At 25.8% G+C, this 14,650-nt stretch overlaps 1 protein-coding gene across 2 annotated transcripts in view; it reads left to right on the forward strand.

Annotated features, from left to right (window-relative positions):
- LOC117168051 (RNA pseudouridylate synthase domain-containing protein 2-like) overlaps window positions 1–14,363 on the forward strand; it is a 485,526-nt gene extending 471,163 nt beyond the window's left edge. For both annotated transcript variants that reach the window (XM_033353396.1, XM_033353397.1), the window contains 3 exons: window positions 6,638–6,814; window positions 8,398–8,707; window positions 13,088–14,363. In XM_033353396.1, the coding sequence (XP_033209287.1) occupies window positions 6,638–6,814; window positions 8,398–8,707; window positions 13,088–13,566 (966 nt within the window). In that variant the 3' untranslated portion in view covers window positions 13,567–14,363. The remainder of the gene's footprint in view (window positions 1–6,637; window positions 6,815–8,397; window positions 8,708–13,087) is intronic.
- Window positions 14,364–14,650: the final 287 nt, after the last annotated feature.

The raw sequence follows: 14,650 nt of genomic DNA on the forward strand, positions 1-14,650 counted from the left end.
TTTAAAAAATGCAATATATTTCCACTTGAAACCCTTGGAATCTGGTACCTACCTTAATTTTATTTTAAATATGCATTTCGCTCCTATTCTCATATTTTCGTGAAAAATCACCCAATTTCCCATGGTTTGAAAGTATTTTTGCCTGTAAATGATGTAATAGTAACTAACTATAATAATAGTATTTAATTTAAGTTTAATTTGAAAATTTTGTTAAGTAAAAATGTTTGAATTCAGGGCTTTCTAATAATTAGAAGATATAAGTTTGTTTATTACAGATTTCATTTTTCATATTACTCGTGATAAGATTTGTTTAGGAACGTTAAATATGATTGTATAGCAAAAAAAATGGAAAAGTGGTTTAAACAACTTTCCCTCTTACATGATAACATGAGACTGACCTGAGTTGAAACTACTTGTTAGTAGAAAAAGACGTTCTTGGCAAGCCTGGTTGGCAGATAAGAGATCGTTGATTTCGTATCCTTTGCTCGTTGACCATGATTTCTCCTTGAGAAAAAGAAATATTAAGAGTTTTTCTCACAAGGAGAAATGAAGTTTTAAGTCAAGGACATTATTTCATTTAAAAAAATGTTTGAATAATAAATTGTGTAGCTATATTATTACAGATTAATTGTTATTCAAGGATCAAGTAATATTTGAAAAAATAAAACCTCAGACTGAAGAAAAAACTAATAATCATTACACTTTACATTCCCTGCAAAAAATACCAATTTGATTAAATTATTGTACAGTATTATTCGAGAAAATTAATATAATACAAACAATATTTAACGAAAAAATTCATTTTGAGTCAAATACCTTCATTTTCAACATTCAAAAATGAATTTTCAAACAAAAGGATGGATTTTCAACAACGAAGAATAAATTTCTACCTAAAAAGACAAATTTTTAATAAAAATTCATAATTTTTCAACTTAATACTTTAATTTTTCGTTGTATAAAGAATAAATTTTTTACAAAAAATGAAACAGTTAAGTTTTCACATAAAAAATATTATTTTAATGAAGAAAAACGAGCTTGAACAAAATAGTTAAATTTTCAAACCTAGGTGGATATTCAACAAAAAAAATTAATTTTGAACAAAATATTTAGACCTTTACCAAGATTAGTTGAATTTTTAACAAGAAAAATGAATCTTCAACCAACAGCATTAATTTTTTACCAAAAAGGAAGAATTCTCAATAAATTACGTAAATTTGAAAACAATTAGTTTAATTGTTAAATAAAAAAGATGAATTTTCATTTAAAAATAAAGTAATAGAAAAGTGTTTCAACTTTTAACCAAAAAAGGTACATCTTCAACCAAAAATATTAATTAGCTAAAAAATAGTTAAATTTTCCACCCGAAAATATGAATTTTATATGAAAATAGCTTATTTTCAATAAAATATAAAAATTTTCAAACAAAGAAACGAATCTTTAATCATCTTTTAACCAAACAGTTGAATTTTCAACCATTAAAGATGACTTTTTATAAATCGTTCAATTATCAACAGAAAAATAATTCAAAGTTTAACCGAAGAGCTGAATTCTCATTAAAAAATATATTAGATGGTAATAAAAAGAATTAACATGAAATTGAAAAGTAAGAAAGGGGGTAGGGAAAGGGAGTTTTCTAAATAGGGGTAAAGAGGGGAAAAAAATCAAAGTTCTTTTTGTTAGCCATTATTTTCCGATTAGAGAAATGTCGGAACTCGTTGAACCTTTTAGGTGTTTATAGCTATAAATCAACATATTCCAGAGAAGATTTTCTGACTGAAGCAAATATCGAGTTTAATGAGTTTTCTAACAGAAATGAGAACACGCTAGACAAGTTGTTATTGCATCAAAGTTCGGGCTTTTCGTTAAAGCAGTAAAAGAACACAATTGTAAAATACCACCTTTCAGTAACAAACTGTCTGTCTTGAATATGAACAGTTATTTCCGAGGGAAAAGGGTTGGTAAACTAGTGGTTAAAAACTTACAATGCACGCAAAGAATGAGGGGAACTAGCATGTCTTCATTTGCCACAATTGTTTTTATTTCTTTTAGTTTAGTGAAATAAAAACTATTTTTCTGGAAATTTTTTTGCAATACTTTTTTCAATTACCTGCATAGACAAATAATGGACTTTATGTAATTTATCACGAAATTAATATCTTTTCATGCAAAAACAGGAGTAAATAAGAATAAAAAAATATTTAACACTAAATAATATTCATTTTAATTGTGTATTTATCAAACAAAATGAATATAATAATAATGATCTCGATATCTCTTCCATCTTTTCGGATTCCACATAAAGGGCGAAAAATTAAAACTATTGGCCGTTATTTAATAATCACGAATAATGAAAATTTAATTAACAGTTTATAAAAGACATTGAACAAAATAAATCTATAGGTTACATGTCTTACTTCTTTGCGTAGACGATATACACTAAACGTAACTGGTTTTCTAACTAAAATAGTTTCAAAAGCTCTCTAGGATGTTTTTCAGGTGTACTTTACTTTTACTTACTTTTCAACTTTACTTTTAATTTTTATTTTTACTTTTTACTTTTTCCACTCAATACATCTGAACTTCAAAAAATGAAGAAATTCACGGTACAGCCTCCGCGTTTTATGTCTGACTTTGGATTTTAAAGTTCATTGTACAAATTCTACAATTTGGTTTAGCTTAAAATACCTTCTTTGTCCGTAAATAATTCAATATGCATCTAATACATACAAAAACTTTTAAGTTACAGTGCAATTTTAGCCACAAATTCGTACGTGGATACCCGGATACCTGGTTGCCAATAATGTAAATTTATTTGGTTGGTTACACAAGGGTTAAACATAAGATTTCATCTCAGTCGGAATTAGAAGCAAAGAAGAAAATTACTAATATCAACGTAAAATTCGCCAACTTTGTTTTGTTTTAAATATTTATAGTTTAAAATCATTCAATGTTGAACTTCTTTTTGAAATAGATCTATCTGAAAGATTTCCAATTGAATATCCTTCCATTTTTAATGTATGTAGTTTAAATTGATGTATTTTTGAATGTTCTTGTTTAATAGTTCAATTGTGAAGATTTACAATTAAAAAATCCTTAGTTTCAGAAATTCATAAGTTAGATTTCTTAAATTGTGATGATTTTGAAGGTCAGAAGTCAAGTTTTCAGTTCTAAATTTTCTAACTTGAAGAAAATTCTAATTTAAATCATGAAAATTACAGAATTTTTAATTGTAAAATTAAAAACTATTTAATTTCAAAAGATGTATAAATAAACATTCTTAAATTGGGGTTATTTCGATCAACAGTCAAGTTCTCATTGTTATAGTTTAATTTTGAATATTTTTAATCGAAAACTCCTATATTTAAAAAATGTTTAAATAAAAATTATTAAAATTTGATGATTTTCATGATATCGCATATTAAAAGTCAAGTTTCCAATTAAGCATTAAAATGACAGAATTTTAGTAGTGAATCTTATAACTTGCATAATTTTTAAATGTAAATTGCAAAAATTAAAAACTTTATTTTTAAATATTCGTGTAAATTAAATGCATGAAATTTTGAACATTTATTTTTATTAGTTCAACTTTAAAGTTTTTAAATTTAAAATTCTTAAATTGACACAATTTTCAATTTGAAATTCTTGAATTTTCAAGATTTGCATTTTTAAACAATTTTCTAATCTGAATCTTCTAAATTGAAGATTTCGGATGTAAAGCATTACGATTGGAGAGTTTTTAATTTGTAAATTTTTAAGTTGGCATCATTTTTAATTTTATATTGTCAAAATTAAAAGCATTTCAATTTGATACAATTTACAGTTTAAAGTTCTACAATTTTGCAAAATTATAAATGAAAACTCTTGGATTTTAGTGATAAGTTTTAATTATGGTATACATTTTCAAAACTAAAAACTATACAATTTTAATGATTCACAGTTAAAGTTCTATAATTGTTAAAATCTGCAACTATAAACTATTCAATTTGAAAGAATAGATATAAAAATTCTCAATTTTTTATTATTTTATAGATCAATAGTCAAGACTCTTTAATTCTTAATCTTCTAATTTGATAAAGTTTCAAATTAGTTTAATTATGATTTAATCATGTTATTAAATTATTATTTAAATGTAAATTTAAAAATTAAAAACTCTTCAATTACAAGGATTTACTATTCAAATTTCTGCAATTTTGAAGAGTTACAATTTAAAATTCTTGAAATATGCTAATATAGAAATGCAAAGTACTCGGTTGCCAAGAATTATATTTCAAAGGTATGCATTTTAAACGTTTTTTTTAGTAGTTCAATGTTGAAGATTTATTATTAAAAATTTTTCATATTATAAATTTTCTGTTGACTCCTAAATACCCAATGTCTATAATAGAAAGTGATATTTTATTAACTAGAAGATATGAATAATTATCAACCAAATGCCTTTTAATTTTGAAGTAACTAATCAGTTCCTTAATACTAAAACACATAATTATGTAATTAAACAAATTATTTGACATGTAAAATTGAATAATTTCCAGTAGAAGATAATTGGAAAAGTGCAAAAATCAAATTTTCAGTTGAGTACTGGAAATTTTGAGAAGTATAATTTAATATTCAAGTTTGCATTATTTCAAACTAAAATTTTGAAAGTTAAACACGATTTTAATTTTCTCATTTTTTTGTTGAAAGTGAATTTCCATAGTTTCTAGCGACTTCATTTTCTTGCCTAGCAATTAATATTGGCTACGGAAACCGCAGGGAAAATAAATTACAAAAGACTTCATTTGCATAACTATATAATTAAGAGACCCAGATTGACATAGAAAATAAGCAATTGTTATTTTTTTACCACATTTTCTAAAAAAAATGTTGAATCGTCTGTAATCGAGTATAGAAAAAGATTCTAACAAATCGAAATGTAATTTAGTATTAAGTTTTTGAAACAAAGAGAAAATCATGAAATATGAAGGTCAATGTTCCTATAATCTTGACCATATTTCCAGCAATCATGACGTCAATTTTATTGCAATTTATTTCACTTTAACGATTGAAAATACTGATTTCTGGTAAAAAAATAACAAAACTTTCTGATTTTATGTGAAAATTCTTCTTAAATAATATTCATTATTAAAAAGAGTTTATAGATTTAAATTTTAAAAAAATTTTCTTGACAAAAATGTGTGCAACATTTTTACAGCATATCGATTGTTACACGATTTTTTTAGATAGCGTTACTTTTCCTCAATTATTAATTTTTTCATTAATTAAAGTTGAATTGCAAGAAGACTTTTTCAGAAAATTATTAAAATGACTAAATCTGTCTGTTGTACTTGAATCTTAGAGCTAATCTATTGTGAATGAGACATTCTATTAATAACGTAATATTGAAATAGATGCATGAAAGAATGAATGTTTTTAAATTTATAATGTTAATGGAAATAGAGGATGACTGAAAAATCCTGACAAATAAAATTCCCGAGGCTGTAAAATTCCCGAAAACGAAAATATTCAAAATAGAAAATTCCTCAAGTGATTAAATTGCCGAAATATAAAAATGCCGAATCGAAAAATTGCCGAGCAGTTTATAATATTTCCGCATTTTAAAATTTCCAAATAATGAATCTCTGTACAGAAAATTTCCGAATTATAAGATATTCGACATTGTCAAATTCCCGACACTAGAAAATTCCGGAATTATAAAAATTCAGATATGGAAACAATAAAAAAAAAATTTCTTAATTAATATTACTTACTTATGAAAAATACAATAATGAAATATTTCCATCAAAAGAGAAATTTTCAAACATTTTATATATTTTTTAAATTTTAAAATAAAAATATCTCAATGCAAATTTTTTTTATTATTGCTCTTTTAGTAAAAAATCTTGTATTGTTCTTTTTCATTGAGAAATATATTTTCTTTCCATTATTTTTATTTCAAATTTAAATTTAAAAAAAATTCAATAAAACATTTCATGATTATATTTTTAATAAATAAATATGATTTGTTCAAAAAAAATTTCAAATGTTTAAAGTAGATCATTTTCTAGTGTCGATAATTTTGCAGTATCGGACATTTTATAACTTGGCAGCTTTCTTAAGAAATTTTATTATTCGGGAGTTTTTAAGTTCGGTAAAACTGTACATTATTCGGAAATTTTATAATTCGAGAATTTGTCAAAGAGAGATTTTTATATTTCGGCAATTTTTTAATTTTGGGAATTTTCTATATACACTAAAACATTTCATGATTATATTTTTGATAAATAAATATGACTTGTTAAACCAAATTTTTTCAAATGTTCAAATTTTATAATTTTCTTGTGTCCATAATTTTGCAGTATTGGATATTTTATAACTAGGCAAATTTCTTCAGGCGATTTTATTATTCGGGAATTTTCAAATTCGGAAATACTATACTTTATTTGGAAATTTTATAATTCGAGAATTTTTCAAAAAGAGATTTTTATATTTCGGCAATTTTGTTAATTTCAGGAATTTTCTATATCGTATATTTTCTTTTTCGGGAATTTTACAGCTTCGGGATATTTATTTTCCGAAATTTTTCATTCGCCCCGGAAATAGATGAGCAGATGTTCTGTTTTGATTGAGATCTATTTAGAACGGTATCTTGTGATTTCAGGTTCACCCATGCGGTCGATACCGGCACAATACCGTGGTGTTTATCTTAGCCAAGGAATACAACTTGAAGAATCTTAGAACAATTCACAGGCTGGACAGATTAACTAGTGGAATTCTTCTTTTTGGAAGAACACCGAAGAAAGCTAGGCAAATGGAACATCAAATTCGCAACCGACAGGTATTTTCATTCATATTTTATTCATTAATAATTAATATTTCACTAAAAATATTGAACTGATCAGGATATCTACTAGGGTGGGACGAAAATAAAAAATTCTGGAATTCGAAATCGCTTTTTTTGTTGTTGAAATATAAACTAAAACATTTTTTTATTGAGAATTAATCTTTTTGTTAAAAATTTAACTTTTTAGCTGAAAAATTCCATCATTTGGTTGGAAGTTGAACAATTTTCTTGACAACTCATCTCTTTTGCTTTAAAGTTCAACTATTCGTTTGTAAATGTAACTGCTTGGTTACAAATTATTTAATTAATTGAAAATTACATTTTTCGAAAAGTACTTTTTTTGATAATTATCGGTTTGTTGAAAATTTATATTTTTGATTGAAAATTCATTTTTGTGGGTAGAAAATTCAACAGTTTCGTTCAAAATTTAAATCTTTTGTTAAAAGTTTAATTATTCTATGGGAAATTAAACTCTGGTGGAAATTTAACTATTTTGTTGAAAGATCGTTTTTTTTGTTTGTTGAAATATTTAACTAATAACATTTGTGCCTCAGAATCAATCTTTTTGTTGAAAATTAAAGTTTTTACATTGAAAATTTAATCACTTAGTTAAAAGTTCATCTGTTTCGTTGATCATTCTTTTTTTTCGCTTTAAAGTTGAGCTATTTATAAGTAAATGCAACTGTTCGGTTACAAAATAATATTTAAAAAATGGAAATTAACTTTTTTATTCGATAATTAATTTGTTTTGAAAATTCATCTTTTTGAGTTTAAAAGTCAAGTGTTTTCTAGAACATTCGACTTCTTAGTTTAAAAATTCAACTGTTTGGTTGAAAATCCAACCGGTTTTGTTTGAAAATTCATATTTGTAGGTTGAAAATTCAACAATTTTGTAAAAAATTCGATTCTTTTGTAGAAAATTGGATTATTTTTCGGTAAATTTAACTCCGGTTAAAAATTCCACTATTTTTATAAAAATTACTGATTTTTTGGTTGAAATGGCGAGAAATATATTTGTTCAGAATGAATCTTTTTGTTGAAAATTCAACTTTTTAGTTTGAAATTTCAACTTTGTGCTTTAAGGTTGAACTGTTTGGTTGTAAATAATAAAGTGTTTAGTTAAAAATTAATTTTTCTTATTGAAAATTAACTTTTCTAATGATGATTAACATTTTTGTTTAAAATTCATCTTTTTGAGTTTAAAAGACAACTTTTTTCGGTAATATTCGACTTCAAGTTTGAAAATTCAAGAATTTTTTAAAATAATTAACTATTTTCGGTTGATTTTCAACCTTTGTTGTTTGAAAAATCGACTCTTTAGTTTAAACTTGAAAAATTTCTTAAAAAATTTAACTATTTTGTTAAAAACTCATCTTTTTGGGTGAAATAAATAATTTTAAAATTTTTCAATTATAATTCGCAATTTTTTATTTTGTCTGAATGTTAATGGTCAGGGAAAATAAAAAATTGATCAGTGAAAATTGCGGGAATTTTGAAAATGAAATTTTGTGACCACCCTGTTAAATGAGAAAATTTTGAATATACGAAATTAATGAATGAAAATTGTTAATTTTCAGGTCCATAAGCAGTACGTGTGTCGAGTAGAAGGTGAATTCCCAGAGGAAGAGGTAGTTTGTCAAGAGCCGATTGAGGTCGTCTCATATAAAATCGGTGTGTGCAAAGTGTCTGAAAAAGGCAAGGACTGTCTGACGAAGTTCAAGCGGCTTAGTTACAACGGAAAATCTTCCGTGGTTCTTTGTAAACCTCAGACAGGCAGAATGCACCAGATTCGAGTACATCTTCAGTACCTTGGTTATCCGGTCGTTAACGATCCTCTTTACAATCACGTCGTCTTTGGACCTCAAAAAGGAAAGGGAGGCGATATAGGTAAGAAAAAAAAACAATGTATCAAATTTAGAAAAATAAAATTACCGAATTGGAAAATTCTCGAATACTAAAATTCCCAAATAAGAAAATTTCCAAACAGTTTATAATATTAACGGCTTGGAAATTCCCGAATGATATTAAATAATTCTAATACTAAAATAATAAAAATTCCTGAATAATAAAATTCCCGAAAAGTTTATAATATTATCGAATTGGAAAATTCCCGACAAATAAAATTCCGAAAAGTTTATAATATTATCGAATTTGAAAATTCCCGAATAATGAAATTCCTAAAAAGTTAAAAATATTACCGAATTTACAAATTCCCAAACAGTTTATATTATTACCGAATTTGAAAATTCCGGGATAATAAAATTCCCTAGCAGATTAAAATATTACATAATTGGAAATTTCCCTAATAATAAAATACCTAACCGGTTAGAAATATTATCGAGTTGTAAAATACCCGAGAAAAAGGTTTCCAAAAATGTAGAATATTACGGAATTTGAAAATGATCGAATAATACATTTTCCTCAGAGTTTAAAATATTACTGAATTTAAAAATTCCCGAACAGTTTATATTATTACCGAATTTGAAAATTCCGGGATAATAAAATTCCCGAATAAATTAAAATATTGTAGAATGGGAAAATTCCCGAAGAATAAAACTCCCGAACAGTAATATTAGCGAGTTGTAAAATTCCCGAAAAAAAAGATTCCCAAAAATTTTGAATATTACCGTATTTGAAAATTATTGAATAATAAATTTTCGGAACAATTTAAAATATTACAGAATTGGAAAATTCCCGAAAAAAATCCCTGGGAGTTTATCATATTACTGAATATGGCAATATGAAAAACCCCGGATAATAAAATTCCTGAACAGATTAAAATATTGCCGAATTGGAAAATCCCCTAAACAACATTTTTGAGAGTTTATAATATTACTAAATTAAAATATTCCTGAGTTATCAAATTCCCGAGATTTACGGAATATTACGGAATTTGGAGATTTCCGAATAATAAATCTCCTGGCAGAAAATTTCTGAATTATAAAATATCTTGACTAAAAAAATCTCAAATTTAAACAATTCAAAAAATATTTTTTTATTTATTTATTAAAATACATTAATCAAATATTTTAGAAAAGCAAAACTTTGATTTTTAAACATAAAAATGAATAATCAATGAAGCAGATAATAAATAAAACATCAACAACAAATTTTAAAATTTCTTAATCAAAAGATGTTGAAGTCAACGAAAAAAAAACAATTTTCAACAAAACATATAGATTATCAACCAGAGAAAATCAGATTTCAATTTTAAATATAAATTTTTAAAGAAAAATAAAATAGTTGCATTTTAAGTGATAAGAATAATTTTCAACAAAAAAAAACAAAGGACGTTTCAACAAAATAGTTAAATTGTCAACTAAAAGGATGATTTTTGAACCAAAATATTGATTTTTCAAGTATAAAGATTAATTTTCTACAAAAAAGATGAATTATCGACAAAATACTTAAATTTTTACCTATGTGCTTAAATTTTCAACTAAAAAACAATAAGTTTTAACCAAGTAGTTTAATTTTTAAAAAAAGAAAATATAGCTTGTCAATCATAAATCAAATAGTTAAATTTTCAAGAGAAAAATTAATTTTTCACCAAAAATATAACAAACTTTTCACAACCAAAATAATTAAATTTTCAACCAAATAATAGAGTTTTGAATGACAAGAAATGAATTTGGAACCAATTACATAATGGTAAACGTTTCAGCAAGAAGAAATGAACTTTTAATAAAAAGTAGTTGGAATATCTTGTTGGGTTCTATTAAATTTTCAAAGCGGAAAATATGAATTTTCAACAAGAAAGTTATTTTTCAATCAAGAAAGCTGAATGTTCAATGAAATAGTTCCAGTTTCAACTGAAAAAGATTTATTTTCGACTAAAAATGCAATCGTTTAATTTTCACTTCAAAAAACTAGGTTTTCAACAAACAATGTATTTTCATCCAGTAAATTTCAACTAAAAAAAAACTAAGTTTTGAAAAAAAAATCGATTTGGCGGCCAAAATTATAAACTTTCAACAAACAAGATTAATTTTTACCGAAATAGACGAATTTTCAACAAAATATATACATTTTTTACAAATAGTTGAATTTTTAACCAAAATGTTAAATTTTTTATGAAATTGTTTAAGTTTTGAGCCAAAAAGATAAATTTTTTACCAAAAGAGACAAGTTTTCAACAAAATACATGAAATATCAACACGGGAAGATCAGTTTTTATTTAAAAGTATCAATTTTCCGACAAAAATGGAGTAGTTACTTTTTCAGTGAAGAAAATTAATTCTGAACGAAAAAAATACACGTTTTTAGCAAAATAATTAAATTTCCAATTAATATTATGAATATTAAAAGAAAAAAATTAGTTTGTAGGAAATTGAAGAACATTTAACTAAATTGTTAAATTTACAAACAAAAAATTAATTTTTTAACAAAGAAAATTAATTTTCTACAAAAAAGATGAATTTTCAACAAATTCATTAGTTTTCAACCAGAAAAGCTTAATTTTCAATTAAAAATATAAATTTCTAATTACGAATGAAATAGATACATTTTCATTTATGAAAATTCATTTTCAATAAAAAAAAGCGAGTTTTAAGCAAAATATTTAAATTCTTAACTAAAATTATGAATCATAAACAAAAAAGGTTTTCAAGGAAAGATTTGAACTTTTAACTAAACTGTGGAATTTTTAACCAAAAGGGTTACTTTTTAAACCAAGAAGAATAATTTTCTAACCAAGATGATTAATTTTATACAAAAAAGGATGAATGTTTAATTAAATTCTTCAATTTTTAAATAAGAATGAAATGAATTTTCAACAAAATAGTTAAAATTGCAATAAAAAATGTTGAACAAAAAAGTTAATTTTTAATCAAAATATTTATTTTCTACGAACTTATTTAAGTTTTGTGCCAAGAAGACAAATTTTCTACAAAACAGCCGAATTTTACAGAAAAAGGTTATCTTACGACTAAATTGTTCAATTTGTAAAGAAATCTTGATTTATCAACAAAGAAATGGATTCTCAACGAAAAATAAAAAAAATGATTTTAATTTTTAATCAAAATGTGTTAAATTCAACCAAAAGAGACCAATTTGTAATAAAATACATGATATTTCAACCAGAAATGATCAGTTTTCAATTAGAAATATAAATTTTTTAATAAAAAGGGAATGAACAAAAAAAACGAATTTTTAACAAAATATTTCAATTTTCGACTAAAATTAAGAATTTTCCAACAACAAAAAAATTATTATTAAGAAAGGAATTGGATATTCGACTAAATTGTTGAATTTTTAAACAAGAAATGTATTTTTTACCTAAGAAAATTAATTTTCTACAAAAAAGATGAATAATCAACAAAATACACCAATTTTTAACCAGAAAAGGTCACTTTTCATTTAAAAATATAAATGTTAAAATTCAAGAGAAATAGATACATTTTCAATTATGAAAATTAATTCTCAGTCAAAAAAAAAAGAATTTTTAGCAGCATAGTTGTTCTTTCAACTAAAATGATGAATCTTCACACAAAAAAATGATTTCCAACAAAAAAGATAAATTATCAATAAAATACATTAATTTTTATCCAGAAAGGGTCACTTCTCAATTAAAAATATAAATGTTCAAATTCAAACGAAATAGATACATTTTCAATTATGAAAATCAATTCTCAACAAAAAAAACTAATTTTTAGCAAATTAGTTGCATTTTCAACTAAAATGATGAATCTTCACATAAAAAATTATTTTCAAGAAAGGATGATGAATTATCAAGAAAATACACGAATTTTCAACCAATTAGGCGAATCTTCACCCAAAAAAAGTAAAAATGTTTTTAACAAAGTAGTTCAAATTTAAACTAAGTACATTATATTTTTACCGAAAAAGATAACTTTTTTTTACAAAATAGTTGGAATTTAAAATAAACTAATTTAATTTTCAACCAAAAATTAGAACTTTGAACCCAAAGAGATGAATTTTAAACTAAAAACATAATATTAAACGTTTTTACATCAGCATAAAATTTTAACGAATAAAAGTATGATTTTATAATTTGCTTTTATTAAACTTTTAAGCCACAAAAGGTGAATTTTTAACAAGAAATTTAATGGTCAACAAAATACTTGCACATTCAACTAAAAACGATCAATTTTCAACAGAAAAAGAAAGCCTTAAATTTTCACTAAAAGAAAACTAATACAACCATCATAAACTCTATTACTTTTTCCACAATCTTTATAAAACGTCTTTCCAACGCTAAATACAAATATTCCAATTAAAAAAAAAAACTGCAATTTTGATTTCTAGGCAAGACAGATGAAGAACTAGTGAGAGACCTGATTGGTATCCACAACGCAGAAAATTGGTTGGGCATGGACGGGGACTCCGACATGAGTCTCTTTAAGCCAAAACTAGATTTAGAACAAGCCCTGACACCCGGAGACAAAGAAGGTTCACCCTCTTCAACCCCCGGTCTCTCCGAAGAGGAGCAACAGCCACAAGCCGAGCAACAATCACCACCCCCGCCGCCACCACCACCACCACCTCAATCCCTGAAAGTGACAGTCGGCACCCAGACAGGCTCAGAACCTCCAGACTCTACTTTTGCAAACGAAAAGATAACCACCGACCCTCACTGTTACGAGTGCAAAGTCAAATACAGAGACCCGAAACCCTCGGATTTGGTGATGTATCTCCACGCCTGGCGCTACTGTGGCCCAGGCTGGGAATATGAGACTCCACTTCCGGCGTGGGCAGCCAGCGACTGGCTGGCCGACGAGCGATAGTTCGATCACTAATTCCCGAAACTCATCGAGAATTACTACCCCCAAACCCTTTTGATATCCTACCCCGTGCCTTCCATCAATTCGCGAGTCACCTTAAACCTTGATTGCTTGTTCGGATTTCTTTCACCAAAACCACATTCACACATTTTTCCCATTGTCAAAGAAGCTTTGCTTCCAGTTTTTAGACGAGATAATTAATGCAGGGCTCGGACTCACTATTGGACACTGTTTGACACTTTTTTTATTTGGGTATGATACTAAACTCAATTCCCGCTATAAGAACCCCCGGTTTTGCGATATTCAAGCGTGTAAAATGGGTCCAAATCCAGGATAAATTATTCACGTGGCCCTGTCTTTTTTGGTGTGGATCCTTCCGATTTAGGATCAAGGTCATTGCAAGCAGTGTCCGAAATGGTTCTTATATCGAGAGTTGAGATTATTTTGACGGGAATTCTACTGATGCGAATATTTTCTTGTAATTGGCATATGATTTCACGGTAGGGATGAACCAAATTTAAATGAAAAATCCAAGTAAAGGGGATTTTTTTACTGTTTAGGCCGCTATTTTCAGTGATTTATGACTCACTCTGAGACTCTTGTGACTATTTGTTATAATTCAGTGAATTTTTGGATTATTTTTTAAAAAAGAAATATAAATTTTACATTTTTGTAAACCGCATGAGGATACATTTAAATAAATACTTTAGACATTTTTTTTCATTTGAGAACATTTTAAGGAACTCGTATTCGTTCTCCTGTTAAAAAAACTGTCCCTTTTTCTGATATTTTTGGTTATAATTCAACTGAATTAATACAACCCAAGAAGAAAATTGAACTCTTCTTGATTGAAAGTTAATTTTTTGTTGTTTTTCAAATGTTTACCATTATATTTTTGGTTCGGCATTCATCTCTTTTTTGTTAAAAATTCTAATATTGGATTGAAAATGTAATTATTTTGTTGAAATTACAACTATTTTTATTTTCTTGTAAAAAATTAAACAAGTTCGTTGAAAGTTGAATTATTTTGTTGCAAAAAGTTATTTCTCGGTTGAATATTTATCTACTTCGTTGAAAATTCATTTTA

This window comes from Belonocnema kinseyi, chromosome 2 (genome assembly GCF_010883055.1).
Source record: "Belonocnema kinseyi isolate 2016_QV_RU_SX_M_011 chromosome 2, B_treatae_v1, whole genome shotgun sequence".
Lineage (NCBI taxonomy): Eukaryota > Metazoa > Arthropoda > Insecta > Hymenoptera > Cynipidae > Belonocnema > Belonocnema kinseyi.